The sequence below is a fragment of the Nomascus leucogenys genome, chromosome 12, assembly GCF_006542625.1.
Source record: "Nomascus leucogenys isolate Asia chromosome 12, Asia_NLE_v1, whole genome shotgun sequence".
NCBI classification, from domain to species: domain Eukaryota; kingdom Metazoa; phylum Chordata; class Mammalia; order Primates; family Hylobatidae; genus Nomascus; species Nomascus leucogenys.
The window spans coordinates 21,737,511-21,763,579 of NC_044392.1; the positions used below are offsets into that span (position 1 = coordinate 21,737,511).

General features: G+C 36.7%; 1 protein-coding gene and 1 pseudogene across 5 annotated transcripts in view; one reads left to right on the forward strand and one right to left on the reverse strand.

Moving 5' to 3' along the window:
• CEP350 (centrosomal protein 350) overlaps positions 1-26,069 on the reverse strand; it is a 175,956-nt gene that overhangs the window by 120,818 nt on the left and 29,069 nt on the right. For 4 of the 5 annotated variants that reach the window (XM_030823923.1, XM_030823921.1, XM_030823920.1 and 1 more), the window contains exons 2-8: positions 22,581-22,666; positions 21,512-21,558; positions 18,138-18,252; positions 16,574-16,733; positions 11,641-12,263; positions 5,238-5,351; positions 2,030-2,143 (exon numbers count right to left, since the gene is read on the reverse strand). In XM_030823923.1, the coding sequence (XP_030679783.1) occupies positions 2,030-2,143; positions 5,238-5,351; positions 11,641-12,263; positions 16,574-16,733; positions 18,138-18,252; positions 21,512-21,558; positions 22,581-22,653 (1,246 nt within the window). In that variant the 5' untranslated portion in view covers positions 22,654-22,666. The remainder of the gene's footprint in view (positions 1-2,029; positions 2,144-5,237; positions 5,352-11,640; positions 12,264-16,573; positions 16,734-18,137; positions 18,253-21,511; positions 21,559-22,580; positions 22,667-26,069) is intronic. The other variant, XM_030823922.1, reaches the window with a different exon arrangement.
• On the forward strand, positions 7,992-8,853 carry LOC105740559 (annotated as a pseudogene).

Genomic DNA, 26,069 nt, shown 5'->3' on the forward strand with positions numbered 1-26,069 from the left:
TATAATGAATGAATGAATTTAGAATGTCTCCAAATTGAAAGTGACAGGTTCCCAACTTTCTCCATTCTCTTGGCCCAAATTACTTACTGAGATGAATATGACATTCTAAATAGCCATTTTCAATATAGCCAGAAATAATAATTACTATTATCAGTGGAGTCATAGCTAACAGTTGAGTCCTTATCATGTGCCAGGCACTATAACAAGTGCTTTGGGGTATTAACTCCTAGTTCTCACAATAACCCTATGGGATAAATACTACTGCTTTCCCATTTTACATATGAGAAAACCAAGGCACACTAAAATTAGCTCATTTACCAAAGGAACAAAGCTAGTTATAAATCTGGGCAATCTGGATGAGGGCCAAAATGTTATGCAACTAGAGAAGTTATCTTTTCTCCATTCTTGGTCTATTCAGAGTTCCACCTGACCAATACTGGTTGGAACGCCGTAGTTCTGATGTGCAACATTTATTCTCTTTTGAGAATAAGTGAAAGGATTCAGTGACAATCAGAAACAATCCCCTTGTATAGAAAAGTTCACAACATAAAAATTACCTTTAATCTGGTTAACTTATATTAAAAATAATAATAGAAAAAACTGGAGAGAAGACAGATGTGTTCAGTATGTTGATGAACATATATGAACAAATGGTTTCGTGGATGTATAAAATTATGAAAATGCATCAAACTATACATTCTAAATATGGGCAGTTTATGTCAATTACCCCTTACACACACACACACACACACACACACACACACACGATATATAAAATGTATTAATTTTTTCTATGTGCCAAACAATGAGAACTTTTGGTAATAGTAATATTTAACTTCAAGATGGATTAAAGACTTAAACGTAAGACCTAAAACCATAAAAACCCTAGAAGAAAACCTAGGCAATACCATTCAGGACACAGGCATGGGCAAGGACTTCATGACTAAAACACCAAAAGCATTGGCAACAAAAGCCAAATTTGACAAATAGGATCTAATTAAACTAAAGAGCCTCTGTACAGCAAAAGAAACTACCATCAGAGTGAACAGGCAACCAACAGAATGGGAGAAAATTTTGCAATCTATCCATCTGACAAAGGGCTAAGATCCAGAATCTACAAGGAACTTAAACAAATTTACAAGAAACAAACAACCTTATCAAAAAGTGGGCAAAGGATATGAATAGACACTTCTCAAAATAACACATTTATGCAGCCAACAAACGTGAAAAAAACTCATCAATGGTCATTAGAGAAATGCAAATCAAAACCACAAAGAGATACCATCTCATGCCAGTTACAATGGTGATCATTAAAAAATCAGGAAACAACAGATGCTGGAGAGGATGTGGAGAAACAGGAACGTTTTTACACTGTTGGTGGAAGTGTAAATTAGTTCAACCATTGTGGAAGACAGTGTGGCAATTCCTCAAGAATCTAGAACCAGAAATATCATTTGACTCAGGAATCCCATTATTGGGTATATACCCAAAGGATTATAAATCATTCTACTATAAAGACACAGGCACACACATGTTTATTGCAGCACCATTCACAATAGCAAAGACTTGGAACCAACCCAAATGCCCATCAATGACTGGATTAAGAAAATGTGACACATATATACCATGGAATACTATGCAGCCATAAAAAAGGATGAGTTCATGTCCTTTGCAGGGACACGGATGAAGCTGGAAACCATCATTTTCAGCAAACTAACACAGGAACAGAAAACCAAACACCGCATGTTCTCACTCATAAGTGGGAGTTGAACACTGAGAACACATGGACACAGGGAGGGGAACATCACACACCGGGGCCTGTTGGGGGCTCGGGGGCAGGGGAGGTATAGCATTAGGAAAAATACCTAATGTAGATGACGAGCTGATGGGTACAGCACACCACCACGGCACATGTATACCCTGTGTAACAAACCTGCATGTTCTGCACATGTATCCCAGAACTTAAAGTATAATGAAAAAATTAATTAATTAAAAACAAAAAAAGGATGGACATGTTGAGAAAACTAACCTGTTCTGCATTCTGTACTTGATAATTGTGCTACTTTTTGAACTTTTCGTACTGGCTTGACTACTTTCTTCTCTTTACTTTTTTCAGCAGGTTTCTCCTTTATAGAAATATCATCTGAAAAGCAGAAACATTTACAGCAAATATAACAATGATTCTCATCACTCACTTATCCTCCCCCACAGGAAAAATTGGTATAAAGTATATGCTGCAGGTAGGGAGAAAGAAACCTACATTGAGGCTATTTCTATGGCCCACATAATACCAACATCAACTCCTTTTATGGAAAAAAGGAATTGGAAAATATATAAAGATTACCACCACTCTACTATTGGGTTCCAATCCTTTGTTATTTATTTATTCTTCTAAGAAACTCTTAAGAAATTTACTTAGTTTCACAAATGCTTTCCAAGTCAGGATCATTGCATTTTATAGAATCTCAGAGGTGAGCACTCTCACAGATTCCTATTTCATTTAGAAATTTCTGTATAAAAACTTTACAAAATACTCAATTTAATATTCTTAAATTAAGGCCTCTTTATGATGATGCTAGTGAAACATGTCAAGGTATTTTACATATACATTATTACTAATTTTTTAAAAATCCAACTTGCAGAAATAAACTGATTACACAGGTTAAGCTTAAAAAATTAACCTCAATTACGGATCTGAATAAATGTACTTTAAAATATGTGTAGAGTTCTGCATTCTGGGTAGAGTGGAAATAAGTGTAAGTAAAGGCCTTAAAGCAGGACCATACCTAGTATCTAAAAAAAAAAAACAGCAAGCAGGTCAGTGTGAGTGGACTGAACAAAGAGAAGAATAGTAGGAACTAGGGTCAGAGACATATAACTAAGGGCCAGATCATGCAGGGCCATCTAGGCCATTGTAAGAATTTCAGGTTTTACTCAAGAGTGAGATGGAAGGTTTTGAGAGATTATGAACAAATGAGCAAAATTAATCTAAATTAATTTTTAGCAAGTTATGACAATAGACTCATTAGAAGAAGAGCAGATAGAGGGAGACCAGTGAGGAGACTACCAGAATAATCCAGATAGGAAACTGATGGTGGCCTTGATGTAGGTGGTGGTAATGGAAGTGGTGAAAGTGATTATATTCTAAGTATATTTCAGATAATATTACATACAAAATATGAGGCGGGGGTGTGATACTCAAGAATGACAAGAGTGGGGACCTGAACAATTAGAGGGATAGAATTAAATGACATGGAGACACTACCAGAGTAGCAGGTTTAAGGGGTATATCATGACCACATTTATTTAGTTAGTTCCATTTTGGATATATTAAGGTTGAGAAATCTATTATACATCCAAAGGGAGACATGGAAGTAGCAGCTGGATACAAGTGAGTTCAGAGGGGAAGTGTGGGCTAAAGACATTACTTTGGGAATCACTAGCAACAGGGAACATTTAAAGCCCTGAGACTAGATAAATTTGTCCTGTGTGCAGATAGATAAGCTGTAAAAAAAAGAATGAAAAATAGAGTGAGTAGACGGAGGGGGACTGGAGAGAGAGAAAATGAAAGAAAGGGAAGAAAAGGAAGGGGGAAGGTAAAAAAAAAAAAAAAGAAATTTAAAAAAAGAAAGAGGGGAAAGAAAGAAAGCAAGCCAGGCAGCCTGCCTGCCCAAGCTCTGAGGACTGAGGTCAGGGCATCCCGATGATTAGGAAAAAAACAACTGAAAAAGAATACTTAGATTTAGGAGGAAAACCAGATACTTATAGTAGTCTAGATGTCAAGTGAACAGTTTCAAAGAAGAAGTGATCAATCATGCTGCTGACAGATCATAACAAATTAGTATTAAATACTGCATTTAGCAATGTGGAAGTCACTGATGATCTTGATAAATACGGACAAACACCTATAGAAAGGATTTAAGAGAAAGAGAGGAGACAAATTGACAATAAGCATAAGGCAACTTTTTGCAGTTTTGCTGAAAACAAGAAACAAACAGGGCAGCAGCTGGAGAAAAGTAATGCCAAAAGAGGGGTTCTTTTACAATGACTGATATAACAGCATGTTATCACATAGTATGTTGATGAGCATGACCTGGTAGAGAGGAAAAACTTGATGATGCAAAAGAAAGGCAACAGGGCTGAAGTAACATCCTTAAATACATAAGAGCAAATAGAATCTAAAAAACAAGTAGATGGGTTAGTCTTAGCTAGGAACATCATAGTTCATCTACCATAACAAGAGAGAAGGCAGAATATGAAAGTCTTTTGACATATTCCACTACTCTATAATGATACTATCCTATGAGGTATATCGTTATTATTCCTATTTTACAGACAAGAAAACCAATAAAGAGAAGTTATGTAACATAGCTAGTATACTCAACTAATAACTGACAAAGGCAGAACTGGAAGCCTTGAAAGCTGATTCCAAAATCTTGGCTCTTAACTATTACATTATTCTTCCTTTCCGCATGAGAAAAAAAAAATTCTGAATAGAGTGTTATATAATAATAGCAAGAAAACTGGATCGGACACTTAATGCCACAGAAATGTATTAGTAGAAGCTTTGTGAGGGCTTATTACAAAGACCTCACACTTTAGAATCAGAGTTGGTTTTGAATCTTGGCTTCAATTCTTAATTACTCTATCCAACCCCAGGAAAATGACTCTTTGAGCCTCCATTTCCTCAACTGTAAAAAATACAAAAGACCACTCAGCATCTTGCCCAAGCTCATACTATTCGGTAGGTAGTACCATTATTAGTATGACCTTCCTATTACCCTCTCCCAGTCTTCCATGGGTTCCTCTTGTTTCTAATTCCTAACTTATTCTCTTCCTATAATACTTATTTTTCTTTTGGTATCTTGCTCTCATGTAAGTATCTTACCTGCTGCCTGACAAATTACTCACTACTTCAAAGATCTCAGAGGCCTAAGCAGAAGTAAACTGCAACTAAATTCTGCCATGTTTCCTTCAAATCAGGCAGTCCCAACTCTGAAAGTCCCTCAGTTTAAAAATAGCCTAGTTTCTGTCTCATTAACCATGTAAGCTAATTTTAACCCTGGAGCTGAGTCTAGAGGCGAAGAGAGCCTTATGCCTCAAACCACCACAACTTCAGTATGCCATGCAGTTAGAGAAGGAAAATAGTTAGTTTGGTGACAATTTTATGTGTAAATATTATAAATTAGAAGCATGTATGACAAAATACTCAAAACATAAGAAAGCTCTATTCTCACCTGCAAAGTGAAGTGCTAAATCTTGATACAGTTCTCTACTCATGTTTTGAAACTCAGCCTCCTGCCACACTTTCCCATCAGGTGTTCGAATCTTGGTCTCTGAAGGGTTGAAACCTAATACATACCAGTAATATAGAATATTCTTATCAAAGTTGCTTTATAAGTTTTGTTATACTTTTTAAAGTGATAATATAATCGACATACATAAAATTCACTCCTTTAGTGTACAATTCAGTGGTTTATAGTATATTCACAAAATTGCACAACTACTGTCATTATCTAATTCCAGAGCATTTAATCACCCTGAAAGAAACACTGTACCTATTAGCAGTCACTCTTCATATGACCCCCTCCATCCCCTGGCAACTACTAATTCTATCTTTATGGATTTTCCCATTCTGGACCTTTCACATAAACCAAATCATACAACATGTGGCTTTTGTGTCTTATTTTTATCTCACTTTGCATAATGTTTTCAAGGTTCGACCATCATGTAACATGTATCAGGGCTTTATTCCTTTTTATTGCCAAGTGATAGTCCATTGTATGACTATACAATACTTTATCCATTCATCAGCTGATAGACATTTGGGTTTTTTCTACTTTTTGGCTATTATTAACAATGCTGCTATGAACATTCTTGTGTAAGTTTTTGTGTAGACATGTTTTAAATTCCCTTGGGTATTATATCTAGAAGTAGAATTCCTGGGTCATACAGTAACTCTATGTTTAACTTATTGAGGAACTACCAAATTTTATTTTATTTATTTTACCTTATCTATCTATTTTATTTTATTTCATTTTATTTTATTTTTTGAGATACTGTCTCGATGCGTCACCCAGGCTGGAGTGCAATGGCGTGATCTCAGCTCACTGCAACCTCCGCCTCCTGGGTTCAAGCGATTTTCCTGCCTCAGCCTCCCAAGTAACTGGTGCTACAGGCACACACCACCATCCCCGGATAATTTTTGTATTTTTATTAGAGATGGAGTTTCACCATGTTGGCCAGGCTGGTCTCAAACTCCTGACCTCAAGTGATCCACCCGCCTTGGTCTCCCAAAATGCTGGGATTACAGGCATGAGCCACCGCGCCCAGTCTACCAAACTGTCTTCTAAAGCAGCTGTACCATTTTGCATTCTCACCAGCAATGTATTGGGGTCCTAATTTCTCCACATTCTTGCCAATACTTATTGTATAGCCACCCTACTAGGTATAAAGTATTATCTCATTGTGGTTTTGATTCATATTCCCCTAATAACTAATGATGTTGAGCAGCTTTTATAAGCTTTTAAAAGAGGAATGCATAATTAGCTACCACATGGTATGTTAACACATACTGTTTAGGAAAAGTAAGCATCAGTGAGATAAAGCAATATACATTCATTCAAAAAGACTAGAAGTGGAGAAGCATTAAATTAAATGATAAAAGAATACCGATCATAAATCATGAATTTCAAAGAGATGAACTACCCTTCTCCAGATTTAGGGAGAGACAATATTATTTATTCTTCTTGTCTATGAAGACAGGCATTATAATTGCTACCATCTATCTGTTTTTGCCTATGACTAAAAAAATGGGCAAGCTGCCGTTTATACGGACAAATTGTGTCCAAAGTGTGGAAAACAGGTCTTTCAAACATACTTTTTCAATTTCTCAAGAAACCTTACACATATGGGATTTCCTAGGAATTACCATTTGATTTTCCACTTCAAATTTATCCCTACTCTTTGGCTGGGCACGGTGGCTTACACCTGGAATCCCAGCACTTTGGGAGGCTGAGGCGGGTGGATCACTTGAGGCCAGGAGTTTGAGACCAGCCTGGCCAACATGGCGAAACCCCATCTCTACCAAAAATACAAAAATTAGCCAGGCATGATGGTGCACGCCTGTAATCCCAGCTACTCTTTAGGCTGAGGCACGAGAATCACTTGAACCCAGGAGGTGGAGGTTGCAGTGAGCTGAGATTGTGCCACTGCACTCCAGCCTGGGTGACAGACTGAGACTCTGTCTCAAAAAATAAAATAAAATAAATTATCACTATTCTTTAAGAAATACACTGAACTTTGTTTTGTCAAAAACAATAAAATAAAGAATAAAGATGATAACCAAAGTAGTATAAAGATTTGTATCTTAAGATGGGCTCAACTTACCAAAGAACTAGCAACCAATACATAACTGTACAATTAAGTCAATGTAAAGAATAGGCTGGAGTAAAAAACTGGTAGTAGTACTTTGTAAGTATAAGAAAAAATATACTGGTAAATTAATTACATGTCTAATAGTAAATAATCTATTCAGCTATTAGGCACAATAGCGTAAGTTTAATTTCACCCGACATTTGTGGCATGGAGCACACCATTACATCTATATCTACATAAGGGAAAAAATTTATAAACATAGTGTTGGCTGGGCGCGGTGGCTCACGCTTGTAATCCCAGCACTTTGGGAGGCCGAGGCAGGCGGATCACGAGGTCAGGAGATCGAGACCACGGTGAAACCCCGTCTCTACTAAAAATACAAAAAAATTAGCCGGGCGTGGTGGCGGGTGCCTGTAGTCCCAGCTACTCGGAGAAGCTGAGGCAGGAGAATGGCGTGAACCCGGGAGGCAGAGCTTGCAGTGAGCCGAGATTGTGCCACTGCACTCCAGCCTGGGCAACAGAGCGAGACTCCGTCTCAAAAAAAAAAAAAAAACAAAAAACATAGTGTTCAGTTTTGCAAAATATAGTTTGCCATTAAAAAAGTGTGGCGATTCCGCCTGGCTGCCTGAGGACTGACCGCCATCATGAATGACACAGTAAGTATTTGTACTAGGAAGTTCATGATCAATCAACTACCTCAGGGAGCACAAACAGTCATAGATGTCCTTCACCCTGGAAAGGGAACAGTACCAAAGACAGAAATTTGGGGAAAACTAGCCCAAATGTACAAAGCCACACCAATGTCATCTCTGTATTTGGATTCAGAACCCATTTTGCTGGTGACAAGACAAATGGCTTCAGCATGATTTCTGATTCCTTGGATTATGCAATGAAAAATGAGACCAAACAGACTTTCAAGACATGGCCTATATGAGAGAAAAAAAGACCCCAAGGAAACAGCAAAAGGAACACAAGAACGGAATGAAGAAAGTTAGGGGGGCTGCAAAGGCTAAAAACAGGAGTAAAGATTCTGCAATGACTTTATCTGTGATAACTGCAGATTTTTCATGAGGATTAATAAACTGTAAAAACTTTCAAAAAAAAAAAGTGTGGCAGTTCTATGCAAATGTATTTCTGTCTTTCTCAACTTTTCACCATCACCTAATCCCACTGCTCAACATTTAACCCTCTTTTTCTCCTCTCCTCTTCAAGAAACATTTATCCCTATGAGAGTCTTTCTTTGCATTTGCATCTTATATGTTAACTTTAAGATTTCACTATCTACATCAGTTTCTCTTTCTGTCCCCAAGTCTTTATTTCCATTTCTTTGTCCACTTTTTTCTTACTGGTTAAATTTATTGAATAGAATAAAAAACTTACTGTGCACTTACTTATATCCATAACACTGTACTAGGTTCTGAGATAAAATAAGGGTGACCAAGATAGGCTCTTTATCTTCATAGGCATTTATACCAGGAAGAAAAAAATATGCAAACAACCAAATATAGTAGAAGAAAGAATCATATAAACACCGTTCGTGTTCACCATTTCAAATTTTTAAAGCAGAATCATAGAGTGCTTCTTAGGTTTCTTTTTAAAAAAAATAAATAAAAAACCAAGGTGCAAAATGAGTTTAGTATGCTAATAACTGTATAAAAAGAGCAAGAAAATAAATAAATACACAGACACACAATACACACATACTCCTATTTGCTTATGTTTGCAAAAGTTATTTCTGGAAGGATATACAAATTATTAACACAAGTAACCTCCAGAAAGAGGGCCAAGCACAAGAGTGACAGAACTTTTCAAGGTACACTCATCTTTTGGACTGCAAACAAAATGAATTTATTATGTCTTTAAACAAACTTAAAACATCACTTTAGAATACAGTATTTTAAGATGCTTTTAATTTATACTACCAAAAAGTTGGCAGAAAAACAGTTTTTCATTGTTGGGAAAAAAAATCCACTGCTTAGGACATTGGAAGCCATATTCTATAATGAGTTCTCAAATGTTTGCTACCTTTTTTAAAGTAACCCCTCCAAAAGTTATATTTATAAAATATTTTAATATAAAAACTAGCACATTAAAAAAATACTAAAAGGATTATGGGAAATCCAGTCATCAACTCAAAGAAAGTTATATCTAAGATTTTCACTTTCATTCTATAAAATTGTTTTTAACTTTTAGGTTTTTATAAATTATTACAAAATATGAATTCAAATTGAACATTTTAACTTTTTCTTAGTGGAATAATCATTGGCATTTCAGAACTTTGACTTGTATAAAGAACAAAACTTGAATGTGTAATCTGTACTTAATGGGTCTGTACTTAATTACAGCAAAGATTTCGGGTAATCACTATCTTGGAACCAACAAAGAATATTTTGACCTCGCCATTTGCTATGTGCTGTGCCAATAGCATGGATGTGATACACAAATGACTAGAAAAATATTAAAGAATTGTGTTAATAAGTTATTAATAAAAAATATTATTAATTATAATATTGGACAACAGCAATTCTTCAGTATTCTAAAGTGAATTGATTACAATTTTCTCACAAATTAGCTAGAATGAAATGCAAATTATCCATTTTTATCTAATTCACAATGAAGATCACTAGCAAAAACATAGTAAGCAATACAAAATAAAACTAATTGGCAAAAACTGTATGCAGTAGATGTGTTTTAGAGAAAAATGACTAAAGATGCCTTAGGACTATAAAAAACTGCAAAACTTGTTAGAGAAAAATTAGAGTCGATACAGAAATACAAAACAAAACTGATTACAATAAAAAAAGTGCCCTAGATTGTTAGTTACTTAAAATTAACAGAAGAAACAGGCTGGGCGTGGTGATTCACGCCTGTAATCCCAGCACTTTGGGAGGCCGAGGCAAGCAGATCATCTGAGATCAAGAGTTCAAGACCAGCCTGGCCAACATGTTGAAACCCTGTCTCTACTAAAAATACAAAAATTAGCTGGGCATGGTGGTAGGTGCCTGTAATCCCAGCTACTCGGGAGGCTGAGGCAGAACTGCTTGAACCCGGGAGGCAGAGGTTGCAGTGGGCCGAGATCATGCCACTGTACTCCAGCCTGGGCAACAGAGTTACTCTGTCTCAAAAAAAAAAAAAAGAAATTAATAGAAAAAACAAATTATTATATAATATTTTGATCTGCCTAAGCATATATACAAAAACTAAAATTGGAAAAAATACCCACAAAAACATTAAAAAGGCTACTCTGGCAGAAGTTTAAGTAACAAAAATCTAACATGAATTAAACTAATCAAGAAATCAGCCTTCATTAAAAACTTTACATGGATGACCCTGTGAAAATAATTTCAGGAACATAAAAATAAAAATAGAAAAATAGAAACCCCTTAAAACCACTATATATAAAAATTTGAGTTGGCTTTAAAAAAAAAAAAGCTCTGAAGAGCACTTTCTAATGAAAAAATACCAATGTTGGCATAAATGTGATTTAAATATTGTTTTCTTAAATATGAGGATGGCAAATCATTCATGTTAAAATCTGAAGGTTAAAATATCAACAGGATCAATGCCAGTGCCAAAATATTCTGTACTCAAATATTTACTGGAAATGGAGTTATCTTTTAAATATCACTTTTGAAATAATTCCTAATAACAATCCAAATACAATGGCAGCATAAAGGCATTATTCTTTCAGTTCTCTGAAAATAGTATCAATTATTATTTGTATAACTTAGTAAATGTTCATATATAGTGGTTCTTGAACCACAAGAATCCCCTGAAGGACTAATTAAAAATTCCAACTCTGGACCCCAGCCCCAGAAAATCTGACTTAGGACTAGTGTTGGATCTAGGAATCTGTATTTTTAACATATATGTTGAAATAATTTTTTTTTTTTTTGAGACGGAGTCTCACTCTGTCGCCCCATGCTGGAGTGCAGTGGTGAGATCTCGGCTCACTGTAACCTCTGCCTCCTGGGTTCACAGCATTCTCCTGCCTCAGCCTCCCGAGTAGTTGGGACTACGGGGGCCCACCACCATGCCTGGCTAATTTTTTTTGTATTTTTAGTAGAGACGGGGTTTTACCGTGTTAGCCAGGATGGTCTTGATCTCCTGACCTCATGATCCGCCCACCTCGGCCCCCCAAAGTGCTTACGCAGTCAAGAATAACATCCTGTTCTAAAGATGATCCTCTCTATTCAAATATACCCTAGGGAGAAAGAAGAACAAAGAAGCAGGGAGAGGAAGATATAAAGACTGATTACAAACCTTTATATGCTGGAGCAGGTGGTGCTGTTGCCACTTTTCTGACTTTTGCTGTTACTGAGTTATCAACATTAACAACCATTACTGGATGGTCAATATGACCCAGCTTCTGGCCCCGGGCATTTGTTTCTTCTGAGTGATCCCACTGTTTTCTAATCCGTTCCTTAAGTTTTTCCAGTTTGACATCATGTTGTTGCCTCTTTAGAATATCTAATCTTTGGGAATTAGAAGTACTAGTAGAGGATGGAGAAGAGTCAGTTAGTCGTAACGCTTTTGGATCAGTATCATGGGCCATGTTATTCACAGAAAGCTTCAAATTGTTCTCACTTCCTTTTGTTCTGTTAGGCATTTCTTCCTCAGTTCTCATAGAAGCTCCCATCCTAATCAAACATTCAGAATTTTGCAATGCATCAATTGCTGGTCGATCATTTAAAAACCTAACAACTGTATCATTGATGACAGATGATTGGGAGCTCTCAAAATCACAGCTCCGTATATTCCGTTCTTCTCGATTGCCTATCATCCAGTTACCGCTCTCAGTCTTTTCTTCATTAACATCTACACAGTATACATGCTTTGACTCCAGATGGCTGGAACTGAAACTGGAAGGTGCACCATGGATTTCCCTATAATAAAAAATAATAAGCTCTGTGACTATGTTTAATAATATATTGTATACTTGAAAATTGCTAAGAGTAGATTTTAAGTGTTCTCACCACAAAAAAATAAGAATATGAGGTAATACATGTTAAATAACTTGATTTAGCCATTCCACAAGGTATATATATATCAAAACATTAAGCTGTACACTATACATATGTAGTTTCTACTTGTCAATTTTAAAGCTAAATCTTTTTAAAAGCTTTTCATAAAAGTACAAAAACTAGTCAAATTGAAACCAGTCATACAAACTGAGTGAGAACTCTAAGCTAGCATTAGAAACCAAAAAATAAAAAACCTAGAAATTCCAGTAAGTTAAAGACTGCAAAATAACCATTAATAATATTATGACTCAACGCTCAATACCCCCTCTATCAAGTAAAATGGCAAATAATCTAAATAATAATCTGCATATTATAAAATAAGAAATATGCAAAAGATACGTAAAGAGATTTCCTAAGAACTCCAGAAAACAGGATGATAATCTGACTTTGGGTATTCACTTGACATTTGTCAATAAAATGTGTTATTTGCTACTCTATAAAATCTTAAGTACCAGGGAAAAAAGTTCTCAAATACTGGCATTTCATATATGTCACTTCTAAATAAGGAACCAAATTAATAAATAGACTGGGGGTAGAAATAAAGTGGAAGTACAATAAATATTTTCCTCCAAATAAATGTGGTTAGTAGTTAAATCTGTTAACCACAAAGTACTTTTTGGCAGCTTCGAACTTTGTAAAGCGTATCTAGAAAACCAGGAGTAAGCACAGAAGGCTAGGCAAAGCCAAAGTACCTCTCACAAGTCCATATTCTCTGCTCATAGAAAACACTAGCAAAAATCTTCCTCCACAGACTATTTTTATTTTACATGTCATTCTAATAAGCCTTATTTTAGATTGATTGATTTTTGAGAAGGATTCTCGTTCTGTCACCCGGGCTGGAGTGCAGTGCCGCGATCTTGCTCACTGCAACCTCTGCCTCCCGGGTTCAAGCGATTCTCCTGCCTCACCCTCCCGAGTAGCTGGGATTACAGGTGTGTGCCATCACGCCTGGCTAACTTTTCTATTTTTAGTACAGACAGGGTTTCACCATGTTGGTTGGCCAGGCTGGTCTTGAACTCCTGACCTCAGGTGATCTGCCTGCTTCGGCCTTCCAAAGTGCTGGTATTACAGGTGTGAGCCATTGTGCCTGGCTGAGCCTTATTTTAGGAAAGCACTTTATGAAAAGGGAGGCTAATGAAGACAAATGTTTCAGCAGTGAGAAGAGCACATGAATCATGAAAAAAAGTCAAGAAAATTCTAAAACCAGACCTAACAACAGGCTGGACCTGAACGTCTGAAACAGCAGCCACTAGCCACATATGGCTATTGAGCACATGATACGTGGCTAATCGAAATTAAGAGCTGCTGTAATGTAAGCTACATACTGGGTTCTAAACATTTAGGAATGTAAAATATCTTTTTTGTGTGTGACTACTAAAAATGTTGAAATTACATGTGTGGCTCACATTAATGGTTCTATTGTATAGCACTGATCTGATTTAGGGCATTTCAGGTAAAAGCATAAAACCCTAAGTACTACAAAGATTCTTAAGGCCACGACAACATAACATAGTAACTGTTTCTACTGAGACCATATGAGCATGTGCATTTTTCTAAGAAAACAGTCTACAGCTTTTGTCAGATTCTCACTGGGGTCCATAACCCAAAAAACTTTAGACCCTGTTCTGAGTGGTCGATTATTGAAAAAGATGGGGATCGCCAGGTGTGGTGGCTCACACCTGTAATCTCAGCACTTGGAGAGACCAAGGTGGGCAGATTGCTTGAGCCCAGGAGTATGAGACCAGCCTAGGCAACACGGCAAAAACCTGTCTCTACAAAAAATACAAAAATTAGCTGGGAGTGGTGGCACTTGTCTGTAGTCCCAGCTACTCGGGAGGCTGAGGTGGGAGGATGGCTTGAGCCCAGGAGATCAAGGCGGTAGTTAGCTGTGATTGGGCCACCAGATTCCAGCCTGGGCAACAGAGTGAGACACTGTCTCAAAAAAAAAAAAAAAAAAAAGAAAAAGGAAAAAAAAGAAAGAGATGGGGCTGTGAAATGAGTCCTGTGGCTACCATCAGAGACCAAGGCTAAATATGATTATTTTCACTATATTAACAAGACTGCAACAATTCACGGTTAAAATAATTTAGTTCTAAAATTAGCACACGCAGAAAATAAAACATAAAATGTTAGGTTACAGACCATGTCCCACTCTCAAAAGAGGATAGAAAATTAACACCCCCAACAAAAAGTAATTTCATACAGTCTTTCATTCACTCACTCATTAAATATTTACTGAATACATACAAGGATGTTCACTATACAATTCTTTCAACTTTTCTGTAAATTTGAAATTTTTCCTGGTAATATTTTAGGAAAAAATATTTATTTAATATTTAGTACATGCTAGGCATTAAGCGAATGCCTTGAGAGTAAGATTTACATCCTTAGATAGACTAATAGGCAGATATGGAACCAAAACGTAATGCAACCTGAAAATGTTTTAATAGAGGAAGTTACACAGTACTTTGGGAGCAGAGAGGGATGATGAACTAGGTCGGGAAAATGGGAGTGGGGTAGAAACAGATCTGGCCATTTTTCCCACAGAAAGTAATAAGGGTTTTAAGTGAGGAATGGAATCCACCAGGTGGAGGGTATTCCATTCACAGCTATCTTCTGGGTATTTTTTTCTTTTCTTAAAAGATACATAATTTACAGGGCAGCCACAGTGGCTCACAACTGTAATCCAAGCATTTTGCGAGGCTGAGGCAGGCAGATCACTTGAGCCCATGAGTTCAAGACCACCCTGGGCAATATGGTGAAACCCCGCCTCTATCAAAAATACAAAAAAAAAATTAGTCGGTCATGGTAGCTAGCACCTGTAAGCCTCAGCTAGGAAGCTGAGGTGAGAGAATCGCCTGAGTCCAGAAGGTGGAGGTTGCAGTGAGCCATGATTATGCCACTGCACTCCAGCCTGGGCAACAGAGCAAGACCTTGTCTCAAAAACAAAAAACCATAATTTACATACTTTTAAATGTAAAGTAGTATTATTTACAGGAAGAGCATTGAACATAAATATAAAGTGAGCAACTCAGTCTCAATTCTGGTAATGATTATGTCTCTAGGCAAGTTGCTTAATATCTGTGTGTTTAGAGATTCTGAACTTTGATTATTCTTCTTCAAACTTTTCCCTTCTCCTTTTTTTTTTAACTCTGAACTTTACCCAGATTATACCCCTGACCTTCTTTCTATATTTTTTCCAGAACTTCTAGTGCTTCGATACTAGTGATAACTCCCAGATTTATATTCTCAGCCCTGACCATCCCACATACATTCTTACCCAAATTTTTAAATGCCTACTTAATATTTCCACCTAGATAATTCAAAATTGCACCAAATGCAACATATTAAACATTGAACTGACAATCCACCTCCATCTCTCAAGGTATGTAAAATTTAAGAGTACATATACCTAGAACTACTAAGTATCATCATGAAACTTCTTGATTTGTGTTTAAAACACCAAAAAATGCTTCCAAATGAAACAAAACAACAGGCCCAGTGTTTATTACTTATTAATATTTGCCATACTAAGAGCATGAATGCACTGAAATCATTAGTAAAGTGTCCCTCAAATACAAAATTCTGTAAGTTTATCAGTTGAATATCTTAAGCTATGTTAACAAAAATGCAAAGCATTTTATATCATCTATGCTATCAAAATTCATACATCAATCTCGAACATCTAAGTTGCTAAAAGCCACTGGCAACAAAATAAAACAACAAATCAACTCACATTCTCAATAAGATAGGAATTTTATGTGACTAATTAATGCTACCCAAAAAAAAAGAAAAAAAGTAAGCAATATAATGTTTACTATATACAATAAATGATCTGAGATATTAAGTAGAAACAAAAAAGCCACACTTCCAGAGATGGAATAATTTGTTTCTAGGAAACATATTTATTACAGTAAAGGTGGCTTGAGGCAACTATTTCTTCCCCCTCAAATATTTATCTGTAGAAGAGGCTACTGCAGTCAGTATTTCATGTTTGCACTATCTTTTGTAGCCATCTTTTGTGGAGAATGAAAAAGGTAGTAATACTAGAGTATTATACTATTTCACAACCAGAGTGCTATAAAAAACTCAGAAAACAAAGTATACCCTTACTGTAAATATTACAGGCTAAACCTATTTGATACCTTTTTTTTTTTTTTCTCAATACTAACCTGTAAGAAACCAAAGGTTCACGAAATTCCACACGATTATTTTTCTTCACATTACTCTCCAGGGTGGTGGCTCTCAGAGGACTACGAGATTTCTCTTTTCGTGATTTAGAGGATTTGGAGATTGGAGCATTAACCCAAGAATTATCCAGGTATCTACCATCTGAAGGAAAAGGAAATCTGTGAGAACATATAATATAAAATACAACTGCCTCTGAATTAGGCTGGTATCTTAAAAAAAAATTAGGTATCTATTATTTCTAACAGTTGGATATTATATAAGTTATCTCTAGTATCTCTAGTTGGATATTATATAAGTACATGAAAAACACTCAGGTTAAATTGTTAAAGTAACTCCATTGATCGAGAAATTGTATTCTGAGCAAACAATGCAAAATAAAATTCTACATATAAAATTTATTTTTGTCATGGCTCTCACTCACCTAAAAGAGAAGTATCAGATACAACCTAACAAACTCCCAGGTTTAAAAAAAATATATATATATATATGTATATATATACACACACACATATATATATATATCTCACAGTTTAGGTAGAGAGTACTGACCTGGAGGTTTTCACCCACCAATTAAGAAACCACAGAATGGCCTGGCATGGTGGCTCACGCCTGTAATCCCTGCACTTTGGGAGGCCAAGGCGGGCAGATCACGAGGTCAGGAGTTGGAGACCAGCCTGACCAACATGGTGAAACCCTATCTCTTCTAAAAACACAAAAATTAGCCAGGCCTGGTGGCGTGGCTACTCAGGAGAATCGCGTGAACCCCGGACGCAGAGGTTGCAGTGAGTAGAGATCATGCCACTGCACTTCAGCCTGGGCGACAGACTGAGACTCTGTCTCAAAAAAAAAAAAAAAGAAAAGAAAGAAACCACAGAATCAAAATACAAAAGGTAACCCAAGAAAATATTTGCATTGTATCAATTTATGACAGTCACCACATGAAAGATTCCATTTATGATTTTAAATCCCAAGAAAAATATACATTAAGTCAACTAAATTTCATTTCCAAAGTGCTATATATCTGTGAATTGAAAAAAAAAAAATCAGACATACATAACCTCAAAATGAAACTCTCATCATTAAAAGCAAATGAAAACTCATTGTCAAGGGTGATGCAATAGTGCTAAAGTTCCTGATCAAAAGACGGTGAAAACACCATCTACAGTTACTGAACACGAGGCTGCTTCATGGCTACCAAATATCAAAGGAAAAAAATTAAATGCCAGTGTCTCTGACAAAAAAGCAAGCAACACGAGACTATAAGAAGAAATTAAAATAAAACAAAAATACTACATCAAGAACTTATATTTAAGGCAGAGTGTGGTAGCTACACCTATAATCCCAGCACTTTAAAAGGAGTCCAAGATGGGAGGATTACTTAAGGCCAGGAGTTCAAGACAAGCTGGGGCAGCACAGAGAGACTTTGTCTCTACAAAAGATAAGGAAAGATTAGCCAGGTGTGGTGGCACACCCTTGTAGATCTAGCTGTTTTGTCAAAATTCATATTTAATATATGTATATATTTGGAAGTAACTTCATACATACCTTTTCTACTTATTTTTCGGGTAGCACTTGTAGAAGACTTCTTGGTATCCATGACAGAATCACACACAGCTGTACTTGTAGGGGCTACTTCTAATTTATTTTCAATGTGTCTCAGCTAAAGTTTAAACACCATCATAAGACATAAGTTAATTCTGTAAATAATCCAGCTACCATCAATTTACATGGTTATTTAAAAGTATATTGCCCAATACCTTTTTCCAAAGTAGAAAAAAACTCAGGAATGCTTTCTTATAATATTTGTTTTTCATCATTTTTTACTTTAGCTGTAATAACATCTGGCACAATGCTCCCCAAATTTAGCCAAGAAAATCAGTAAGATTCTGAAGAATATCAAAGAGTTTCCATTTGACATGTTGATCTATTTTTTAAATTGTTGAGTATTTTCAAAGTAGTAAATTATCTGACTTTTTTTTTTTTTTGAGACGGTCTCTGTCCATCGTGCAGGGTGGAGTGCAGTGGCATGATCTCGGGTCACTTGCAACCTCCACCTCACAGGTTCAAGAGATTCTCCCTCAGCCTCCCTAGTGGCTGGGATTACAGGCGTGTGCCACCACGCCAGGCTAATTTTTGTAGTTTTAGTAGAGACGGGGTTTCCCCATGTTGGCCAGGCTGGTCTCGAACTCCTGACCCCAGGTGATCCACACGCCTCGGCCTCCCAAAGTGCTGGGATTACATGCGTGAGCCACTATGCCCAGTCAATTATCTGACTTTATATGTGACATACCATTATGGAATACATCCTGTGCATTTTACACGCAAAAATGAAAGAATTATTTACCTGGACCAAAATTTAGGACTATAGGTACTCAAACAGCCACAGTGTTTTACAGTTTTATGTCTATAAAGTAAGTTTCACAATAAAGACAAAATTCACAAGATAGAATTCAGGTTTCACACACACTCTGCAATATAAGTCAACTTTTGGTTATAACCACCAATGTTCTCAATGACTGAAAGGCATTTTCTCCTAAATGGTAAAGTATTACACGTTTACAACAAAAAACTAGGAAAACAGAAACAATATAAAAAATAAAATTAAAATCATCAAAATTCCATCACATATAGACACTTCATATAAAATTTTGATATATCTTCCTTCAGATTTTTTTTTTCTTTTGGAGACAGGGTCTCACTCTGTCACCCAGGCTGGAGTGCAATGAAATGATTTCAGCTAACTGCAACCTCTGCCTCCTGGGCTCAAGCGATCCTCCCACCTCAGCCTCCCAAGTAGCTAGGACTACAGATGTACACCACCATGCCCAGCTAATTTTTGTATTTTTTTTGTAGAGATGGAGTTTAAAATTCAGAATCTGAATTTTAATAAGTTCCCAAATGTCCAGGTTGATCTCGAACTCCTGAGCTCAAGTGATCCACGTGCCTCAGCCTCCCAAAGTGCTGCGATTACAGGCGTGAGACACTGCACCCAGCCTTCCTTCAGATTTTTGCATCCCAATGTATTTTAAAAATTGGAATAATTTTTGATATATTAATAGTTCTACATCAGACTGTCTCCCCTACTTATATTCCTTTATCATCCTTAAATGTTCTTCAAAAACACCCAATGGTTTTGAAAAACAACTATTAACAGTTATTAACTTAGAGCTAAACTCTAAATTAGTTTAGCACCAAGTTGGGGGATAAAAACTATTTCTACACTATAGAAAACATAACGCTCAGGTAGAAGAGAGAGAATATATATTGCTATATTCATAGGGCCAAAATATGACTCCACATTGGGACCAAATCTAGGTTATAACACCTTTTCCAGATTTATTTTCAAACTAGTTCTAAAGATTAGAGGACAGAAAATATCACTGAAATACTTAGTAAAGAAATAGGTGATTCAAAATCAGGTGGCACAGAAAACAAATAAGGGTATATTAGGAAAGTAATCTGCCCAGAGAGCAAATTAAAAAGAAAAGGGTTTCCCTTTGAATGAACTATGCATCACCTGCCAAATTTGGATTCCTAAACTTTAGACAAGATTGGCCAGAACACAAATGGGAACAGGTTGCCCATAGTCATTCTTCTTCAGTAGTAAGAGAAAAAAACAACCTGTTATTGATACAAAAAAGAAGTAACTTTTTCAACACTCTTATTCAACATAGTACTGGAAGTCCTAGCTAGAGCAATCAGACCACAGAAAGAAATAAAGGGCATCCAAATTGCAAAGGAAGAATAACTCACAGTCTATTCAAGAAGTTGGTTTCCTTCATTTCCTCTCTAACAATGAGCCTTCTACATAGACAAAGCCCTACCTTCATCCTCTGTTTTAAATTTTCGTTCTTTTTTTTTTTTTTTTTTTTTTTTGAGACAGGATCTCACTCTGTCGCCCAGGCTAGAAAGCAGTGGTGTGATCATAGCTCACTGCAGTCTTGAGCTCCTGGGCTCAGGTAATCATCCCACCTCAGCCTCCAGAGTGGCTAGGACCACAGGCGCATGCCACCACACCCAGCTAATTTTTGTATTTTTGTAGAGACAGGGTTTTGCCATGTTTTACAGGCTGGTCTTGAACGCCTGGGCTCAAAACGATCCTCCCACTTCGGCCTCCCAAAGTGCTGGGATTACAGGGTGAGCCACTGCATCCAGCCTAAATTCTCTTTTCCACATACCAAATGAACAAATTTATTAAAGGTGAATAAACAGTACAAATTATTGTTATTATTGAGACAGGGTCTTGCTCTGTCATTCAGGCTAAGGTGCAGTGGCACGATCAAGGGTCACTGCAACCTCGAAGCCTCGACCTCCCTGGACTCAAACAATCCTCCTGCCTCAGCCTCCTGAGTGGCAGGGACTATAGGTGCACACCACCAGGCCTGGCTAAATTTTGTTTTTTTGGTAGAGACAGGGCTGTGCCATGTTGCCCAGGCTAATCTCAAACTCCTGGGCTCAAGCTATCTACCCACCTCGACCTCCCAAAGTGCTAGGATTACAGGTGTAAGCCACCACAACCAGCCAATTTTAATAGTTTATATGGCATGGTGCTTATGCTCCTAATTCCTAAAGTAGTATCTTGTTTATTATTTTACCATTTAATAGTTGTCACTTATGTTCATTTTATATTTTATATATTATGTATATAAAATATAATTATATATAGTGTGTGTGTGTGTATATATATATATATATATATATATATAGAGAGAGAGAGAGAGAGAGAGAGAGAGAGGATCTCTTGAGCCCAGGAGTTCAAGACCAGCCTGAGCAACACAGTGAGACCCCATCTCTCTAACAAAAAATAAAAATAAAAGTAAATTTTAAAGAACAGTATGGAAAAAATTTTAATCTATTCAATCATAATGGGAAATTGATTTTAATCCAGAAATAAATAAATGGAAGCTAAAACTACTTACAGCAGCCTTGGTTTGAGAAAGTGCATCCCACGATGTGGTTATATCTGCTGGGAAAAAAAATGATATTTACTATATCAATCAACCAGAATCTCTGAATTAGACCTCAGAATCTGAATTTTAATAAGCTCCCAAATGCACTCAAAAGTCTGAAAACTACCTTATTAGGCAGAACAATTCCTCAGCAAATGCTTTATTATATTGAGTCAAAATGGGTTTTTATCTATAAGATTATTAAGCCAACATTCTCAACATACCGTTTAAAGGTAAATAGACACTGCTACCATTGGACTGGCATTTCCACTCACACCTGAATCAGACAGCTCCAAAAAAAAGCAGCATCCTCAGTTTACCCCAATGAGCTGAACAAATATAAAATTTTATATTGTACTGTATTTTATAATATAATGTGAAAAAGATTAGAAGCTATTCCAGACTTTGATCTACCAGTAAAAACATAGGTAAAATTCATTCAGTCTTTCAGATAACAACCCTTCAAATAGTTTAAGGTCGTGTATTTTCCATAAGTCATCCTTCTCCAGGATAAGTATTTCCACTTCCTTCAACTACTCTTCATATGACTTGATTTCCAGATCTCTCACAAACCTAATAATCTTCCTCCAGATGTACTCTAGTTTGTCAATCTCCCTCAAAAAATATCAATGCCTTAAAATTACCTCTAATGCATTATTTTAAAAAGAATTCAATGAGACTGTTACTATTATTATCTGTACCCCTATTATCTATACCCCTATAAGTCTGTACCCCTAGAGTTATAAGTCTGTAACTATATTAGGGCTATACCATTTATTGAAATTAGGCCAGAATTTCTGAAAAATTTTACATATACTGTTTCATTTTAAAAAAGGATTCCTGCTTTACAAAACAGTTTACCATAGGATGTCTTTTAACATGAAGCACCATGTATATTTAAAATATAAGAGAATTTTAAAATGATTTATCCACTTTCTATAAATCAAAGCATAGGTATAATTTTCATTTATTAGACCAAAATTTAATACACATGACCTAAATGAGGTATTACGTTCTGTTTAAAAAAACAAAATCATACCTTGAACAGTATCCTTGCTTTGAGAGTTCCTTGGATTTGGTAAAGGCACCTCTTTTGATTTGCTGCTCCTCATCCTGCCAATTTACCTGCAATCACATCAGTATTCACCGAACATCAATCTTATAATCTTACTTTTCCTTAGAAAAATAAATCATTAAAAATTATATTATGACTACTTCACACCCATTAGGATGTAAATAGGACAGGCTACTATCAAAAACACACAAAATAATAACAGCTGGCAAAGATTTGCAAAACTAGAACCCGTGTGTGCTGTTCGTGGGAATGCATGATACAGTCACTATGGAAAACACTGTGGCAGTTCCTAAAAAAAGTAAAATTAGAATTACTGTAAGATCCAGCAATTCCACTTCTAGATATATGATATGGTTTGGTTCTGTGTCCCCACCCAAATCTCATCCTGAATTGTAATCTCCATAATCCCCAAGTGTCATGGGCGGGACCAGGTAGAAGTAATTGGATCAGGGGGGCAGTTTCCCCTATGCTGTTCTCATGATAGTAAGTGAGTCTCATGAGATCTAATGGTTTTATAAGCGTCTGGCATTTTCCCTGATTGCACTCATTCTCTCTCCTGCCACTGTGTGAAGAGGTAGGTGCCTTCTGCCATGATTGTAAGTTTCCTGAGGCCTCCCCAGCCATGCAGAGCTGTAAATCAATTAAACATCTTTTCTTTATAAATTACCCAGTCTCGGATAATTTATAGCAGTGTGAGAATGGACTAATATAGTATACAACCAAAATACTTGTGGAGGCTCAAGGAACTATTTGTACAACCATGTTCAAAGCAGCATTATTCATAGTAGCTAACGTGGAAGTAGCCCAAGTGTCTATCAACAGATGAATGAATAAGCAAAATGATATTTATGTATAAAATAGAATATTATTCAGCCTTAAAAGGAAGGAAATCTGATATGTGCTATAACATGAAAGAATCTTGAGGACATTATACTAAGTGAAATAAGCTAATCACAAAAAGACAAATACTGTATGATTCCACTTACATGAGACAGTCAGAATAGTCAAAAACAGAGAGACAGAAAGTAGAATGGTGGTTGTCAGGGGCTGGGAAAAGAGAAGAATGGGGAGTTACTGTTTAATGGGTTTCAGTTTTGCAAAATGAAAAGAAGTCTGGAAATGGATGGTGGTGATGGTTGTACAACAATATGAATGTACTTAACACCAATGAACTGTACACTTAAGAAATGGTTGTAATGGTAAATTTTATGTTATGTATATTTTACCACAATAAAAAAAGAAAGGAAAAAAATTATATCACAACTCAAAGGGAAAGATCATGATCTGCCTATGGTTAGCTCAGTGATAAGTAATACTATATTTTCCTATGAATATAGAGGAACTAGTCTCTTATAAAAATCATGTAACAATACAGAAAGTTTGAAAAATATAAGAAGAAAAACTCATTACTCCCTAAATCCTAATACAATCATTAATAAGTAATTTTATTACTATCATCACTGTAACTTCAATTTTGTGCCCTACTTTACTTAACTGCTGGACATTTGTGGTGGTTTTAAAACATATCCAAAATTTCTTTGATACTCCTTTCTTCAAAATGTGGAAATTAATTATTCTCCCATTGAGTATGGTGGGACTTAGAGACTTATTTTAAACTAATATCATATGTGGTGAAAGTGACAATATGTGACTTCTGAGACTAGGCTATAAAACGCATTCTCCTCTCTCTTTGGATCCAGGTGCCATGTCCTAAGAACAGTCAAGCAATCCTATAGATGTCCATGTGGCAAAGAACTGAAGCTGCCTGCCTACAGCTATGTGGGTGAGCTATTCCCTTGCAAGTAGATCCTCCAGACCAAGTCAAATCTTCATAGGACTACAGCTCTACCTGACATCCTGACTGCAACCTCATGAGAGACATTGAGCCAAAATCACCCAAATGAGCTGCTCCCAAATTCCTTACATACAGAAAGTGTGAGATCACAAATGTTTGGTGTTTTAAACTGCTTAAATTGGGGTGGGAGGTTATGAGTTAGACAACAAGAGATAACCAATACAATATTATGTCCCATTTTCTCTATTACAAATAACACTGAAATGAACATATTTGTATTTATGAATTTCTGCTTATTTGGTTACCTAGAACAGTATCTGCAAAGTGTGCTAAAACTGAACGAAAGAATGTGAAGAACATGCTGCTCTTGAAATACAATGTCAAATTGTCTTCCAAGAAGGGCCTACCCGTTTCATAAGTATCTTAATATTATCTATTCTTTCTACTTTTGCTGATTTAACAGGAAAAAAATGTATGCTTTAATTTGAATTTGGTAGATGCTAGCAGGATTAAATGTTCTGCTCTATATCTTAACCTTAGTGCTTCATTGGTGAATTATCTTTTCTATCCTTTGCCCACTTACCTACCAGGATCTTAATGTTTTTCTTATCAAGTTAATGAGTTATTTGCCTTACAAATATATTAAACCTGCCATATTTGATAAACATTATTTTCTCCACTTAGTTGTATGCAGAGGCAGTATAGTATGTTGAATATTAAAAACACCAATTTAAATTTAAGAAAAAGAAGGGCTCACCTATTAAGTCCAAATATGTAAAACTAAAAGGTATGGTTAATTTTTAAGGAAGTTAATTTAATCTGATTTATCAGGGTAAATAATCCTGATTTATAAATTTCCTAGAAAACACCTCAAAAGGCCAGGCACGGTGGCTCACGCCTGTAATCCCAGCACTTTGGGAGGCCGAGGCGGGCGGATCACGAGGTCAGGAGATCGAGACCACGGTGAAACCCCGTCTCTACTAAAAATATAAAAAAAATCAGCCGGGCGTGGTGGCGGGCGCCTGTAGTCCCAGCTACTCGGAGAGGCTGAGGCAGGAGAATGGCGTGAACCCGGGAGGCGGAGCTTGCAGTGAGCCGAGATCGCGCCACTGCACTCCAGCCTGGGCGGCAGAGCGAGACTCCGCCTCAAAAAAAAAAAAAAAAAATACAAAAAATTAGCCAGGTGAGGTGGCAGGCGCCTGCAGTCCCAGCTACGCGGGAGGCTGAGGCAGGAGAATGGCGTGAACCCCGGGGGCGGAGCTTGCAGTGAGCCGAGATCGTGCCACTGCATTCCAGCCTGGGCGACAGCGAGACTCCGTCTCAAAAAAAAAAAAAAAAAGAAAACACCTCAAAAATGTTCTAAAAATAGGGCCGGGCACAGTGGCTCACGCCTGTAATCCCAGAACTTTGGGAGGCTGAGGCAGGTGGATCACCTGAGGTCAGGAGTTCAAGACCAGCCTGGCCAACACGGCGAAACCCTGTCTTTACTAAAAATACAAAAATTAGCCAGGCATGGTGGCACACATCTGTAAGCCCAGCTACTCAGGAGGCTGAGGCAGGAGAATTGCTTGAACCCAGAAGGCAGAGGTTACAGTGGGCCAAGATCATACCACTGCACTCCAGCATGGGCAAGAGAGCAAGACTCCGTCTCAAAAAAA